Below are 17,728 nucleotides of genomic sequence, written 5' to 3' on the forward strand. Positions count from 1 at the left end.
GAAATCAGAAATGCAAGTCTGGCAGCTACCGTGGAAAGAGAAATAGAGATAATGTTTCAGTGGACAGCATAGTGGCGTAGCAGCTAACATAATAGTTTACGGTGTCAGCAAATCATTCCACTGTGTTTGTACATTCACCCCGTGACCACATGTACTCCCTCTGGGCGCTCCACTTTCCTCCCACAGTCCAAAAAGATGCACTGGTTACGGTTAGTATGTTGTGGGCATGCTATGTTGGCACCGGAAGCATGGCGACACTTGCAGGCTGCCACCAGCACAATCCTGAGACCGTGTAGGTTGTCAGTGCATTTCACTGTAGGTTTTGATGTACATGTGACAGATAAAGCTAATCCTTACAGTAAGAAACTCTGTGTAATTTTAAATTGCAGAGAAGGGGAAATTAGGTGGTCAGAAATCCAAATGTCTTTTTTTTTTTTTTTTTTGTCCCAGTCTTTAAAGTTTCCATGTCAGTGATCTAGAACCACAGTGTTTCCAAGTGACCAGTCTGTTTAAAATCAAATAGCTTGCTTGAATGACACCCTGCCGTCATCTTGAATATACATGCCTGGCTCTTAATGTACACCATTTCCAGCCAAATGCTCACATGCTCATTCTGAAGGACAGGTACAGAAGGCAGATCAACCCTGCATATTATCCTTTCCTGGAGCTGTGTTTAACCTCTACACTGTTGGATCAGAATCCTCCCAGCACTTTTGGTACCTTGTCAACACAAGACAGCAGTGGTTGATGGTGCCATCTCTCCAGTTATTAGATGGGGCTAACAAGTACTGTCCTCCCCATTGATGATTTTGGCCTTGACTGAATTGTAAACTAAAATTAAGTGCAGAGGTATTGGCAAGTTATCATGAACATGGCAGGTTCAAACAGTAGGTATTCTCCTGATATGTCCATCAAACCAGGCTGTGTAGGACTGAGGTATCAATCAGTTTAACCAATGATAATATTTGCAGAGTGGGATATGGAAAGCTCTGGGAAACATTTTCTGAATTTGATTGGAAATATATATTGATTGTGCTGACTGGGTTTTCAATTTGGACCAAAATGTCCCTGAAGTAAATGAAGACTACCTCAAAGCTCAGAGTATATTTATTATGAAAGTATGTAGACCATATACAACCTTGCAATTCATCTTCTTGCAGGCAGCCACAGAACAAAGAAACACAGCAGAATCCACAGAAAAACCCACACTGCAAAGACGGTCACACAACTAACATGTGGCGGGGGGGGGGGAGGGGGAGAAAAGAAAAAAAAAATCATGCAGACAATAAAGAGTAAACAAATAATACACAGAAGAAGGACTGGCGTCCCCAAAAGTGAGTTCACAGCTGTGAAGCCAGTTTGGTGCTGGGGCAAGTGCCGATGGCTGCAGGCTACAGCTGCAGAATCAGTTCAGTGCTGAGGCACATAAAGCTTCACTGTTCGGGAATTTCCTTTTCCACACAAGACTCAGACCCAGGTATTTGTTAGGAGACTCTGTTTATGTGAGACGAGGAGCTGTCCCTCCAGAGAGCAATGACTCCTCTTACAATCAGTACACGTACCCTCTTTATAGTTGATTCTAACGGGTATGGTTTGTTCAACATTTCCATATTTGATATTCTTCTAAACAAGCTAGAGGGAAGACACCTAAGTTACGTAGCTTTGTGGTGTACAGCTGTAGGCTAGAGGTCTGCATCACATAGTCTTGTGTCTACAGCAGTAGTCTAGAAGGCTACACCAAGATTTTCTGCTGATCCAGGCATTAAGCAATACGGACACAAAATTCTATAGTCTCGTAAAGGTATTTACCTGACCTAGCTGGCCAAAAATTCTCCATGCTCACAGAGCAGTGAGCTGAACGCCAGTTTGTCCTTTGCTCTCTGCCTTAACGCATTAACCTTTATAATCTGGCACGGCACTTAAGTTGGCTAAACATTGGTTTGTTTTTCATTCTTGGGGCCCAGGCCCCACCGCTTCAATATGGCTCAAAGTTTCAATTTGGCCTTAATTGTCCAGTCCAGCACGGCTGCTGTAGCCTTGCCTGCATTCTTGACAGTCCAGTTCACTGAATCATTCAGGATACCACAAAAACGTCGGCTTGTACAGACGGTTCAAAGGCACAGTGCCCAAAGGGGAATTACAGGCTGCAGATTGCAGTGATCACAGTCCCGAAAAAGTATAGTATATTTAATAGAATAGTTAGTAGTTTTGATAGCTTTGCAAGATGCTGCTGTGTTTTGCCAGCACTATCTTGGAATCTTCCACTAAAGGTCAAGGGGTTATTAATATCCCTATATTTAGCTAATTTTACAGTTTTCTCATTTTTATGCTGCTGTTAGTTTTCCATTCTACTCCACCCCACCGATCCCCACCCTGCCCCACCAACCTCCTCTCTGGAGTGGAATATTGGATCTTTTGGTGTCCAGATGCAGTCAATGCAACAAAGCTGTGGTTAGATTGGGAAGTGACTGACTGGTGCCTTGTGACTTTATTCATCAAGTGCAGCGCCTTCACTTGGCTGGTTGTAATAAATCAGTGCTGATTTTCGAGTCAGAGCACACAGAAACAGGCAACGTGCCCCTGCCAGCCTCGTACTCTTCATCTTCACCGTTATGGTAGGTGAGATGTATTTCCACCCTGTCACCCATCTGTACTAACCTCAGTTAATAGCAGTTGATCAGCAGCCTGCATACCTTTATTTTAGGACAAAACAAATGTAAGGGAGAGCATTTTTATATAGGATCTTCACAAATTCTTTATGTTTCAAAGTCATGAGAATTCTACAGTTTAGAAACAAGCCCTTTGAACCCTTGTGTTAATTCCATATCCCTCTGGGCCCTACTCATCCATGAATCTGTCCAGATGCCTCTTTGATGTTATTATTGTCCCCGCCTCCTTTGTCAGCTCATTCCAGATAAGCAATTACTTTTTGTGTGTAACATTTATCTCTTTTAAATCTCATGCCCTTAAACCTATGCCCTCTAATGTTAGACACCCCTATCCACTGGCTGTGTGCCCTGCTTTATACTCACTGAATATTATATTAAAATGCAGTTTTTGTTTTGATGTTGGGTGGGAACATGAAATAGTTTGTGAGACCTTTTGTTTTTTGGTAAACAAGAATTGTAAGTGGCAATGTGAGGAATTTTATGTTCTGACTTTTTGAGTGGTATTGAGTTTGTGATAATTAATGATGATATTTCTTTCTGTAGTCTGTTCCCCAGATTTTAGTGCATTCCGCTAGCCTCGATGTTGAACAGAACAAAGATGTAAGTATATAAAACCTGGGTTTGCAAAGGTTCAGCGCTACATCACATGCTTTTGTAATATCTTTGACTCTTCACTGTGTTTTCACTAAATTATGAAAGATGGCCAACATTTGTAACTATGAAAATGGACAAGGGAGAGCCAGTGGATGTAGTGTAGCTGGACTTTCAGAAAGCCTTTGATAAAGTCCCACATAGGAGATTAGTGGGCAAAATTAGGGCACATGGTATTGGGGGCAGAGTACTGACATGGATTGAAAATTGGCTGGCTGACAGAAAACAAAGAGTAGCGATTAACAGGTCCCTTTCGGAATGGCAGGCGGTGACCAGTGGGGTACTGCAGGGTTCAGTGCTGGGACCGCAGCTGTTTACAATATATATTAATGATTTAGATGAGGGAATTAAAAGTAACATTAGCAAATTTGCCGATGACACAAAGCTGGGTGACAGTGTGAAATGTGAGGAGGATGTTATGAGAATGCAGGGTGACTTGGACAGGCTGGGTGAGTGGGCAGATGCATGGCAGATGCAGTTTAATGTGGATAAATGTGAGGTTATCTACTTTGGTGGTAAGAACAAGAAAGCAGATTATTATCTAAATGGAGTCAAGTTAGGAAAAAGGAAAGTACAACGAGATCTAGGTGTTTTTGTACATCAGTCACTGAAAGCAAGCATGCAAGTACAGCAGGCAGTGAAGAAAGCTAATGGCATGCTGGCCTTCATAACAAGGGGAATTGAGTATAAGAGCAAAGAGGTCCTTCTGCAGCTGTACAGGGCCCTGGTGAGACCACACCTGGAGTACTGTGTGCAGTTTTGGTCTCCAAATTTGAGGAAGGACATTCTTGCTATTGAGGGAGTGCAGCATAGGTTCACAAGGTTAATTCCCGGGATGGCGGGACTGTCATCTGTTGAAAGATTGGAGCGTCTGGGTTTGTATACTCTGGAATTTAGAAGGCTGAGAGGGGATCTTATTGAAACATATAAGATTATTACAGGAACAAAAGGGATTCTGCAGATGCTGGAAATTCAAGCAACACACATCAAAGTTGCTGGTGAACGCAGCAGGCCAGGCAGCATCTCTAGGAAGAGGTACAGTCGACGTTTCAGGCCGAAACCCTTCGTCAGACCCTGACGAAGGGTTTCGGCCTGAAACGTCGACTGTACCTCTTCTTAGAGATGCTGCCTGGTCTGCTGCGTTCACCAGCAACTTTGATGAAGATTATTATGGGATTGGACACACTGGAGGCAGGAAGCATGTTCCCGCTGATGGGTGAGTCCAGAACCAGAGGCCAGTTTAAGAATAAGGGTTAGGCCATTTAGAATGGAGTTGAGGAAAAACTTTTTCACCCAGAGAGTGGTGGATATATGGAATGCTCTGCCTAGAAGGCTGTGGAGGCCATGTCTCTGGATGCTTTCAAGAAAGAGATGGATAGAGCTCTTAAAGATAGCGGAATCAAAGGTTATGGGGATAAGGCAGGAACTGGATACTGATTGTGGATGATCAGCCATGATCACAGTGAATGGCGGTGCTGGCTTGAAGGGCCGAATGGCCTACTTCTGCATCTATTGTCTATTTATAATCATCCCATGTCTCTGTGCACTTAATAATATGTATTTGTAGGCCTGAGGAAATGACTTGGGTCTGCCTTGCAAGTTTGAAAAGCCTATGTGGGTTTGTGTGCTGTGGGTTAAAGGGAGGGTCCAGGAGAGATGCTTAAGTAGACTTTCAAGGAGGGGAGAAACAAAGTGATGGCACTGAGTGACTAACAATGCTTCAGAGCTGCTGTGGATGCCTGCAAGAAAATGAATCTCAAGGTAGTATATGGTGACATATAATACTTTGATAATTAATTTACTTTAAACCTTGAACTTTTTCCAAGTCAGATCACTCTGAGCTTGTTAGCTGGAATATAGAGTCTGAGAAGCCTACCTTAGACTTTGGGAATTGGGCCACACAGTCGCATAGCAGTTAGCACAAACGCTTTACAGTGCCAGCTGTCAGATTGGGGGTCATTTCCTGCTACGTCTGTAAGTACAAACTGAGTTTGTACGTTTTTCCCATGACCGTGTGGGTTTTCTCTGGGTGCTCTGGTTTCCTCCCACATTCCAAAGACACATGAGTTAGGATTAGTGAGATACTGTGTTGGTGCTGGAAGCATAGTGACCTCAGCACATCCTCACTGACTTGATTTGACGCAAACAATGCATTTTGCTGCATGTTTCGATGTACAAATGACAAATACAGCTCACCTTTAATCTTTACCTGTGGTGTGCGGTACAAGACCAGTCAAGGATTGAAGATTATCAACTATTTCTTGTATTTGTATTCGTTACTAAATCTCCTTCAAGAATATTCTTTACTTAACCTGTATAATGAGGATCTCACTCTTGTGTTTGGCTGCTGGTTTGCCGACATAATGGTGACTGCAGTTGAATTGAACTTTTCAAACCTCTGAGTTGCAATATATGTGTAAGTAGATTTTTAAAAATTACTTTTGAACAATTGTCTCATTTAAGGAATTAGCTCATTACAAACAAGCAAACCTTTTTTTTCAAATATTGGTCAGGTATACCTCTTTTACACTCCCACACACTCTCCTTTGTGTTACCTCATGAACTGGCCCTTATGGTACCTTCTTCCACCTTGGAGGACGATGAGCAATGTGTCAGGTTTACTAATGGTGTTAGCATCATGGGTACCCCATGTACTTCATGCTGGTGGGGTTAGTGACGAGGTGGGTGTGAAATGCACTGTCACCTTGCGAAAACGTCGTGTTTCTCTACATTTCCATCAGGCTCATGAAGAGAAAGCACCTTGTGTCCCAGTGGCAACGACAAAAACCGTCCACCCTACAAACTGTGGAAACGTTCCACTGAAGAGCGAGCTTGCTGACACACCCACCCAGAAACCCCATGAAGAACCTCAAAGTCCTTCCAGTGAAGCTTCAAGTGGCTACTTCTCACACAGCGTTTCCACAGCGACCCTCTTCGAGACGAGCATGTCGACGAATAGTGATGTCAACTCTCTCCATTCCAGACAAGTAACCTCAGATGTGGACATCTCCACCCAGTCAGAAAACCAAGAAGTATTGCGCTGCGAGGGCTTGGCACAGTCAGGCACTGAGTCAGAGATGAGCCCCAGTTTTGCTGGAGGTGCTGCCAATGGAGTTGAGAATCTGCTGTATCACAGTAATGAAACGAGAGATGATGCTCCTCAGACCTCCAATGAAGTTGGAAGTCAAACCCAACTACAAAACGCAGACACGGACGTTGGAAAGGGTTGTGGAAGCTTTCACAGTCAATCACTACACCCCGAGGAAACAGTGGCAAGAGAAGACAAGGAATGGTTCTCATCTGAAAGCACCCTCACTCCCTCTGGGATAACTGAACAACTCTCGACTGAAATGGTTAGCACTCAAATGCCCGCCAAAATCTCCACACCACTTACCATCCAGACTGACACATTGACAAATTTATCACCCGTGCAGAAGCCAGCATCACCGTTAACCAAGTCGAAACCCGAGGTGAAAAATGTTGAGGCAGAGCCCAAATCTGTGACTTCCAATCCCTTCAAAATTCAAAGGGTGAGGACGTCTGAATTGAAATCGTTCACTGGCATTTTGAGTGATGAAAATACTTGCCAAGATTCTGAAGGTCACCTTGAAGTCAGCACGGTGCCAACAGAACTGTGCCCACCTCAGTCCTTGGACTCAGCTGTGGTGGGGGCGTCGGAGACTGAGAGTGTTTCTGGGACTGTAAGCACAAGGAATGACGATTGTGAGTTACCAAGTGACAAACTTGAAGTGGTTTCAGATTCCGAAGAAGCTGCTGAGACGATCCCTGAGTGGCTAAAAGACGGGGAATATGTCTTAGTCGGTACAAACAAGACTGGTACAGTCAGGTATATCGGACCTACGGAATTTGCTGATGGAATTTGGATTGGAATTGAGCTGGATGTTCCGGCAGGTAAGTGACTGAGAATAGCTTTGGATGGTTTTCTAACTAAAGGAGAACTTCAGTGTTTGAAAAGTACTTTAATTTCATCTCAGTTTCACTTGGTTCTAATATTTCATTTTCCTTTCTTCTGTTCTCTGGTTCTGGAAGGTGCTTCTCATTTCGGTTTCTTTGTTTTATAATTTAATTTTCTTTTTCAGCAATACAACCCACAGAATACTGTTGTCCATAATTGATAAATTTTATTTTAATAGATAATAAATGCAGGAAGGTATTATTAATCAGTTGTGTTGATGGATTGGTCACCTACACGCTCTCACCCACCTTACTGATTGGTTGCCTACGCTGTGTCACCTTACTGATTGGTTGCCTATGCTCTGTCACCTTACTGATTGGTCAGTCACGCTCTGTCACCTTACTGATTGGTCGCCTATGCTCTGTCACCTTACTGATTGGTCACCTACGCTCTGTCACCTTATTGATTTGACTTTGTCCATTAGTCAGGGTCATTCAGCATTGTTAAAGCTATGAACTGTTGCACTCCAGCATTGTTTATCAGTTTCTGAGATACTGCTGACAGGGCCAGTGTACAACTTAACTTGTTCAAATGATACATCACAAGCTGCTCAAGCAAGTATTTAAACTGTAAAGTCGACTAAGGTCAAACAGATTTGTTTCTCCAAAACTCCCCCGCCTTACTTTTTCCTCCCAATTTCCTTTTGTGTCAAAATTATCTGCCAAACTGTATTAGCAATGTCCTTTGCCTTTACCCCCCCCCCCCCCCCCAACCTATAGATAGAAGTTAAAGTCACTTTTTATAAGTGCCGGTCACAAAAGGCAGAACAGTTTGTTTTTTCACTTGGAACTCATCTTGCAATCAAGGGTTTTTAGAACAGTGAATTGTTCTATAATTGGAGTCAAAATCGGGTTTATTACCACCAGCATACATTTGTGAGAAAAAGTTTGTGAATCCTTTGCAATTACCTGGTTTTCTGCATTAATTACTCATGAAATGTGGTCTGATCTTCTTCAAAGACACAATAATAGACAAATACAATCTGCCTAAACTAATAACACACAAATAATTGTACTTTACATGTCTTTATTGAACACATTGTTTAATCATTCACAATCTAGGCTGGAAAAAGTAGGTGAACCTTTGTATTTAATAACTGGTAGAACCTCCTTCAGCAGCAATAGCCTTCACCACATGATTCCTTTAGCTGTTGATCAGACTTGCACGACGGCGATGAAGAAGTTTAGATCATTCCTCCATACAAAACTGTTTGGGTTCGTCAGTATTTCTGGGATACCTTGTATGAACAGCCCTCTTCAGGTCACGCCACAGCATCTCAATTGGGTTAAGGTCTAGACTCTGACTTGATCATTCCAAAACACACATTTTCTTCCTTCTAAACCATTCTGTTGTTGATTAACTCTTGTGTTTCAGATCATTGTCTTGTCGCATCATCCGACTTCTATTAAGCTTCAGGTGACGGACTGCTTACCCTGTCATTCTCCAGTAAAATGTCTTGATACAAATTTGAATTCATTGTTCCCTTAATGATTATAAGCTGTCCAGGCCCTGAGGCAGCAAAGCGGCCCCAAACCATGATGCTCCTTCCACCATGCTTCACAGATGGGATGAGGTTTTGGTGTTGGTGTGCAGTGCCCTTCCTCCAAACATATCAATATACATTTCTGTCAAAAAGTTCAACTTTTGTGTCATCTGTCCACAGAACATTGAGCAGTGGTTTCCTCTGTGGTGTCCTTCCAGAACACCATTCTTGTTCAGTGTTTTTCTTATAGTGGACACATGAACAGAGACTTTAGCAGGTTCTAGATTTCTGCTGGTCTTTTGCTGTTACCTTTGGGTTCTTTTTCACCTCCTTCAGCATTGTATGTTGTGCTCTTGGTGTGATCTTTGCAGGATGCCCACTCCCAGGGTACTGAATTTCCTCCATTTGTAGGCAATGTTGCTTACTATGGACTGATGAACCCTCAGGTCTTTAGAAACAAACGAGAGAAAATCTGCAACACACAGAGAATGCTGGAGGAGCTCAGCGGGCCAGGCAGCGTCTATGGAAAAGAGTACAGTTGACATTTTGGGCCAAAACCCTTTGGAGGGAAGGGTTTGCAGGTCTTTAGAATTGCTTTTTTTTTTTTTTTAAGCCCTTTTCTAGCTTCATGCATCTCTATAATTCTTCTTCCAAGGTCCTCTGAAAGTTGTTTTGATTGAGACTCGGTGCATGCACATAAATAGGTTTTTCTTGAGAAGAGCAAGCTCTGTTAGTAAGTCTGTTTTATAGGGCAGGGCACCTCTACAACCCACATCTCCAGTCTCATCTCCTTGATTGGACACCTGACTCCAAATTGCTTTTATAGAAGGCATTACCCCAGAGGTTCACGCAAACACGAGGAAATCTGCAGATGCTGGAATTTCAAGCAACACACATCAAAGTTGCCGGTGAACGCAGCAGGCCAGGCAGCATCTCTAAGAAGAGGTACAGTCGACGTTTCGGGCCGAGACCAGTCCTGACGAAGGGTCTCGGCCCGAAACGTCGACTGTACCTCTTCTTAGAGATGCTGCCTGGCCTGCTGCGTTCACCAGCAACTTTGATGTGTGCTACCCCAGAGGTTTACATACTTTATTTTTGAACCTAACTGTGATTGTTTAAATGGTGCACTCAGTATTGACGAGAAGTACAATTGTTTGTGTGTTAATTAGTTTAGGCAGATTGTGTTTGTCGATTATTGTGACTCTGATGAAGATCAGACCACATTTTATGAGTAATTAATTAAGAAAATCAGGTGATTGCACAGGGTCCACAAACGTTTTCTTGCAACTGTATGTCATGAAATCTGTTGTTTTGTGCCAGCAGTACAGTGAGTGTCAGTGTGGGAAATCAATAATGTGTGTGTTAGATGACTGTCTTTGGTGTCGTTTTAATGAAACATTTACTGGTGCCGGTTAAATCAGTTGGAGCAGAAATCTGAGGGTAACATTGAGCAGAAGGTTACTTTGGAAATCAAGGGAACCAGTTGGGAACATGCTTTTCAAGTTGAAAATGTGACAACATTGTCTACTACTTCAACACTATTCGATCCCCCTTAGTTCAGTCTCTTTCTACCTACATCCTCCACACTTCACGTACTCGTGATCTGCTCAACAACTTTCAGTTCCCTGGACCTGATCACCTGATTTTCACCATAGATGTCCAATCCCTATACAATTCTGTCCCCCATCAAGAAGACCTTGAAGCTCTCTGCTTCTTTCTCAACAGACCCAACCAGCTCCTCTCCTCCACCACCACTCTCTGCAGGCAGAAATTATCTTCACACTCAACAATTTCTCTTCCAGTTCCGCACATTTTCTCCAGACTCAAGGGGCACCCAGTGGGCACCAGCTATGCCTGCCTTTTTGTTGGCTACATGGAACAGTTCATGTTGCAAGCTGGCCCTGGTAATGCTCCCCAATTCTTCCTCCACTACATTGACAACTGCATTGGTGCTGCTTCATGCACACATGCTGAGCTCATCAATTTCAACTTTGCCTCCAACTTCAACTCCGCCCTTAAATTCACTTGGTCCATCTCTGACACCTCTCTCCCCTTTCTTGATCTCTCTGTCTCTGGGGACAAACTGCCTACTGACATTTTGTTTTTATAAGTCAGCATGGTTTTCTTAAAGGAAAATCTTGCCTGACAAATCTGTTGAAATTCTTTGAAGAAATAACAAGCAGGATAGACAAAGCAGAATTTGGTACATGTTGTGTACCTGGATTTTCAGAGGGCCTTTGACAAGGTGCTGCACATGAGGTTACTAAACAAGAGCCAGGGGTATTACAGGAAAGATACTAGCATGGATAGAACATTAGCTGATTGGCAGGAGGGAAAGGTTGAGAATAAAAAGATCCTTTTCAGGTTGGCTGCTGGTGACTAGTGGTGTTCCATGTATGTGCTTCATACTGTGTGAATTCAAATATAACACCTCCTGTCCTGTATCTGTCACCCTTTTTGATTTTGGCCCCCAGTTACAGTTTAACTGACCCCCCTGGCTGCAATTTTGCCCTTTCATCTGCCTGTCCTTCCTCAGTCATACTACACACTGCATCTAGTTGTATACCAACTGCCCCATCCTCAACTGTATCACTCTGGTTCCCACTCTTTTCCCAAATTACTTTAAACCCTCCCCAACAGCTCCAGGAAACCTGTCCACAAAGATATTGGTCCACCTTGGGTTCAGGTGCAACCCGTCCCTTTTGTACAAGTTATACCTTCCCCAGAGAGATCCCAATGACCCAGAAATCTGAAACCCTGCCTCCTGCATCAACTCTTCAGCCACACATTCATCTACCAAATCATCCTATTCTTACCATCATTGGCACGTGGCACAGGCAGCAATCCAGAGATTACTACCCTGGAGGTCCTGCTTTTCAACTTTCTAACTCCCTATATTCTATCTTCAGGGCCTCCTCCCTTTTCCTACCTGTGTCATTGGTACCAATGTGTACCATGGCTTCTGGCTGTTCACCCTTGCGTCCCTCCACACCCACGCTCTGCTTTCCGCAGGGATTGCTCCCTCCATGACTCCCTTGTCCATTCATCCCTTCCCATTAACCTCCCTTTTGGCGCTTATCCCTGCAAGTGACAGAAATGCCATTCACCTCATCCCTCACCTTTGTTTAAGGCCCCAACCAGTCCTTGCAGGAGAGACAGCACTTGACCTGTGAATCTGTTGGAATTGCCTACTGTATCCAGTACTCCTGATGCGGCCTCCTCCACACTGGTGAGACTGGGGAAATGTTTTGTTGAGCACCTTCGCTCTATCTGTAAAAAGCAGAATTTCCCAACCATTTCAATTCCAATCCCTACCACCATTCCAACATGTTGGCCCACGGCCTCATCTTGTGCCACTATCAAGATGGAGGAGCGATACCTTATAGTTCATCTAGAGAGCCTCAACCTGATGGCATGAACATTGATTTATGCAACTTCTGGTAATTCTTCCCCTTCCCTCTTCCTCACTCTGGCCCCCTCTTACCCCTTCTCGCCTCTCTGTGGAGCCCCTCCTTCTTCCTAGAAATCTGAAACCTTGGTCCCTCTCCTCTATCGGCTTCTCACTTTATCCCCCTCCCCCATCCGCCTGGTCTCACCTATCACCTGCCAGCTTGTCCTCCTTCCCCTCTCCCCACCACCTTATTCTGGCTTCTTCTCCTTTCCTCTCCAATTCTGAAGTGTCTCGGCCCAAAACATTGACAGTTTATTCATTTCCATAGATGCTGCCTGACCCCCTAAGTCCCTGCAGCATTGTGTGTGTGTTGCTCTGAAAGCTTCTCACTCCTTTGTTATTGCTGAATCATATTGAGGAAATGATTGGATTACTTTGTTGAAAATATCACCGGGGTCTCTCTCTTCCCCCCTTCCCCCCCTCCCCCCCCCTCCATTCAGGGCATATATCAGAAGTGCCTCCAGCATTGTCAAGGACCCCCTCCCATCCTTCCCATAATCTCTTTGGTACACCCTGTCTGAATGCCCTGTCACTGTTCCCCCACTCCAACACACACACACACACACACACACACACACACACACACACACACACACACACACACACACACACACACACACTCTCGCTCTCTCTCATCCTGCCCTGGTCACTTTTTCATCCTTTATTGCTGCTGTGTCACATATTTATATGATTGCTTGCTTTATTTTAACAATGTCAGTACATACTGTCTCACATAAGCATGCACCTCGCACTTTATGTCAACCTGTCAACCGTGAGGCCAGGTCACTCAGGGACTTGTGGTAATGTAATTTTGTGACTGTATGTAGTGGATTGTAACTATGGTGTATGTGGTGTGTGTGACTCTACTGTGGTTTGCACCTTGGCCCCAGAGGAACAATGTTTCATTTATCTATATACATGTGTATGGTTGAATGATAATGAACTTGAGTTTGTGCTGGGTATTTAGCTGTAAACTAGTGTTACAGTGGCATACGTTTTCCGTTTCAGGGAAGAATGACGGCTCAGTCGGTGGGAAGCAGTATTTCCGATGTAATCCGGGCTACGGAGTGTTAGTGAGGCCCAGCCGGGTCACCAGAGCCAGTGGCTCAGCCAAGCGCCGCAGCACGGGCCACCGGATGCAACTGGCCGCTGCCTCGGAGAATCGGAGAAGTGGAAGCTTCTCGAAATCTAATCCAAACCTGTCTGCTCTCACCGCACTTGCCAAGTCAGAGGGTGGAGCAGGACTCCGATCGGGTGACAAGCCTCTGAGGAAAAGTGACCATAGAAAATCCTGGTCGTCTGACCAAAAACCGTAGTGAGAGATGGAAATGAACTGGTGAATCCAATGTCTAGAGCTCATTGGTGAGGCTTAGGAACCGGACATCCAGACATGCTGACTTCGATCTAGACCCAGTGCCTTTTCTGAGTAACCTTTCCGACGACCTAAATGTTACTCCATTCTGGATTTTAAATTTATTTTTCCTTTCTGTGTCTAAGGTTTCTCTTCCATTGGTAAAACAAACTGATAAAATTTGAACTTTTCAACCTGAAGAATAGATCTGTTTTGAGTTCAGAGGTGAACTTGCTAACTTATCTTTCTGTCTGTTTGGAAAATGTAGTGAGAGAGAAGAACAAATCTGCACCAAGTATTTAATTGTTATTGAACTTCGGTTGAACCCATGGCCAGTCCAATGCCTTGTTAAAGTACAATCATTTCTTTGAGTAATTCTGGATTGAAAATTAGGCGCCAGATTGCGTCGAGTTTTATATTTTATGTGTGGCCTGATCAGTCCCCTTTTTATTTCCCATTAAACTTTTAAAAAAACTTCAACGGAATGGGACTGTATATTTACATGTTAATGTCTTTTAAAATGTAAATTAGGATTAGAAAAGAATGTACAAGATACACCACTAGAAGTAGTTCATCCCAATTTCGAAGAGTGCAGAGATTGTATGTAGAGGATCAACTCATGATGGTTTATGCATTGATCCATTTCCCAAAATGCTGTTTATAAAATCCTCTCCCTACCTTGTAATATGCTCATTACCTCAGAGAAATGGAAAATAAGCCATTGCAATGTGACCTAATACAGACCAATGCATCTTGAGGTATGATTTCCAACAGCTCCTGCTTCTGTGAAACTGCTAAATTGGAGCGTTTGCTTTGAACACATGGGTTGAATCTATTATGAATGAAAAACCTGAAAAATACAATGTTGAGCATTTGTATAAAAAGTGTTAGCGGGAACATTAGAATTCTTATTTCTGAACCTGGTCAGTAGAGATTTACTCAAATAGGGCTTAAAGGTTATGCAATAATATGAAAAAATACATCTTGAGGCCACTTTTAATCTGTTGTATGGAACTCCAAGTAATTTTTAAAAATCATCAAAATTTTAATAAAGGTAATGATTTTCAAGATTTTAAAAATTTGAGTAATATTCACATCCAATGTGAGGGTTTTAGATTAATATTTTAAATGTTATGTTGCTTTCACCTTGAACATTTGGTCCATTGCTCTTGGATCAATTCCAGAGTGAAGAATCTGTTTTGTGTCAATTGAGGTTGGTGATTGTGCTTTGTATAAAGACAGGAGTTTCTGCAGATGCTAAAAATACAGAGTAACGCACACAAACTTTATGGAGGAACTCAGTGGGTCAGGCAGCATCTATAGAGGAGAATAAACAGCTGATGTTTCAGGTCACAGCCCCAAAAGTCGACTGTTTATTCCCCTCCATTGATACTACCTGCCCTGCTGAGTTTGTCCAGCATTTTGTGTGATGTTTGGCGATGTCAGCAGTCTCCGTGGGTACTTTACAAACGTCGTGTGATATGATGTATATAGGCTCCCAATTCACAATCTAGTTCTGTGTTTTTAATTAAAATATAGTTTAAATATTTTTCTGTATTGATAGGGAAAGGTGGGGCAAAATGATTTGCTTTTAAAATTATCCTGCCTACAGTCCAGGTCTTGTTGGACTACACTGGTTTAATTATTACTGTGTAATGTATGGGCTGCCATTTGTTGAAGTCCATCTCCAGAGACACCATTAGCCAGAATTAATGCATGTGATACCCTAAACATGTTGGAATAAATTTCTCCTGAAAATAAAATTAAATGACGCGTTATTCGGTGCTGTAAGATGCTGAAAGACACATCATTAGAAAGCTTAGACCTTCATTGGTACATTGGTTGGCACGGCTGATGTAAGTTTGCTCATCACATAAGTGGCTAATACTAATTACATTAGATGGCTTCAGTCAGGGAGAAAAGTTTCAGTGAATATGTCCTGCTGGTTATCTTTAAGATGTAGTTCGTGCATCCTAGATTATCCAGGCTCATGTTCTGATGATATGATGTCTGTGAGGAAAGTGTGTGTCTGTAAGAGAGAATAATAAAGAGAGTTAACATTCACAGCAGAAAGCATCAGATAGAACAGTCTGATTAACCGAAACCACATGCACTTTCTGTAGTCACTGAAAGTTAGTTGAAGGATGTGCTACATCTCCAAAGTGGTGTTTGGCAGTAAAATGGTCATGCGTTGTTCTACAGTGCCAGCTGAGAAGTGCACACACTTGGTTGCTGTTTCTCAAAAATAAAATTAAAATGACTGATGAGGTCAGAGTGCCACATGTGCTTGCTTAGATGCAGATGATTGCAACTGCTGAAATGCTTTGTTCTGGCTGTATGAATCCAAGCAGTAGAACATCTGATTCCAGTGATCTGGTTTTCACCTGAATAGAACAGTTCAGCACACAGTAGAGGACCTTCGGCCCATGATGTTGTGCTAATCTACTTTAAGATCTATCTAACCCTTGCTTCCCATATTCTACTTGTTGGAAATGCTGCTAGTTCCCCATTGTTGCTTCTTCTGGCCCGGCTAAGTTGTTATGTGTGTGCTGTTGTTCAGTGATGTCTGCTACTTGTTTCAAGTGAAGTTCCACACACCACTGCTCAACACCATACATATAGGACTTTCTCTGGTTGACCTGTAGGTCACCTTTGTGGTGCACGATTGATATGATAAATCAAGTCTGCTGCCAATACATCTGTCCACAAATATCAGATATTGATGGTAAAACCGCAGTGTTAGTGACTGTCCACACTTTCAAGAATTATTCTCATCAAGTGTACTTTCATGCCATTAGATAGTTTGCTGACAGCAGGCCAATTCAGTTTTTATTGCTAAAACAAGCATTGAATATGTACAGAAGGCAAATCACCAGCATTCTGGATTGAGCTGCCTTTTTGCAAGTACTGGTAACTCTTTAATCTCTGCCATCAAGTTTTGTTCAGTGCGTATATTAAAAGTTTTCATCCAAATGGTTGCCAATAAAGTAATGAACTCAATTGGCTCTTGGAATAATCCTGTTAAGTTTCTTTTCTGTGAGGGATTTTGGAATAGTGACCAAGATCATGTCCTTGTAGCTGACCCACAATATGGTTGGTGTCTTTCTGGTTCAATATGCCCATACATTAAAGCCTTTTGATACATTTACTTGAACACATCTTCATCTGTTCCACCTTGGAAAGCACTATTATTTTAAGACCAGTAGAAGTGTGTGCAATTCTGAACCAACTGCAACGCAGCAGATGATCAACACTTGGAATTACCCAGAGGGAAAGAAGTTGAGAAGCAGGATTTCAGTATGCAGCTGATTTAAGGCTGTGGGCTGCTTGGTGTACAACAGGAAGAGAATTCTGGCAGTCTACACACAAGAAGAGTAGTGTATAACTAAGCAGAATTAGTAGACAAGTTGATATTTTTATTTTGAACTGGCTATATAAATGTATTGGGTCCAAACATTGCGTCTTATTCTATTTCCTGAAACCTGAGGCCTATGGTGTAGTAAACATACTGTGCTACTCTGCAACGTTGCAACTCCATTGTAACCTGTCAGTCAGGCTTGATTAAAATAGCTTTGTTCATGTTTTGCAGCTCAGTACAGCAATAGCATAGAGACCTTAATGTGTCCATTTTAAAAAGAAAAATGACTTTTACTACTGATACTGAAGGGGTTTTGTGTATGACTAAAGTAAATCTTTCATATTCTAAGGCTCAACATTAGTGTCGAGTTTGTCAAAGGATTTAATTTAACACTAATTGCTGTTTGAAGTAATTCTGGAGTCCTGTACTACTTGTTAATCTGTATATCTGCTGGGATTGTATATAGAAAGCACAATCTGAAAATTTGAATGTATGTAATAATTTGGGTATTTAAGGGCTCAATTAAATTGGTGCTTTGCCATCTTATTGCCTGTCAAAATTTCTATTGTACACTTAATATTCTGTAAAATAACAATTCTGGCTGAAAAATAATAAAAGTATAAATAAATGTACAATATGTATTTTTCTTCTGCCCGTTGCTGAGGTTTTAGCAATTTAAGGATTGGATGCTTGTGACAAGAGGATCTCAAAAGTGCACAGTATTGTGTAGAAAAATCCTTCCAGATAGAAACATAGAAAAACCTACAGCACAATACAGTCCCTTCGGCC

General features: G+C 42.5%; 1 protein-coding gene across 2 annotated transcripts in view; it reads left to right on the forward strand.

The window, feature by feature from the left end:
* LOC140201542 (kinesin-like protein KIF13B) overlaps window positions 1-17,538 on the forward strand; it is a 271,092-nt gene extending 253,554 nt beyond the window's left edge. For both annotated transcript variants that reach the window (XM_072265811.1, XM_072265812.1), the window contains exons 38-40: window positions 3,213-3,269; window positions 6,062-7,232; window positions 13,239-17,538. In XM_072265811.1, coding sequence (XP_072121912.1) covers window positions 3,213-3,269; window positions 6,062-7,232; window positions 13,239-13,546 — 1,536 coding nt within the window. In that variant the 3' untranslated portion in view covers window positions 13,547-17,538. The remainder of the gene's footprint in view (window positions 1-3,212; window positions 3,270-6,061; window positions 7,233-13,238) is intronic.
* The last annotated feature ends 190 nt before the right edge of the window (window positions 17,539-17,728 follow it).

This window comes from Mobula birostris, chromosome 8 (assembly GCF_030028105.1).
Source record: "Mobula birostris isolate sMobBir1 chromosome 8, sMobBir1.hap1, whole genome shotgun sequence".
Lineage (NCBI taxonomy): Eukaryota > Metazoa > Chordata > Chondrichthyes > Myliobatiformes > Myliobatidae > Mobula > Mobula birostris.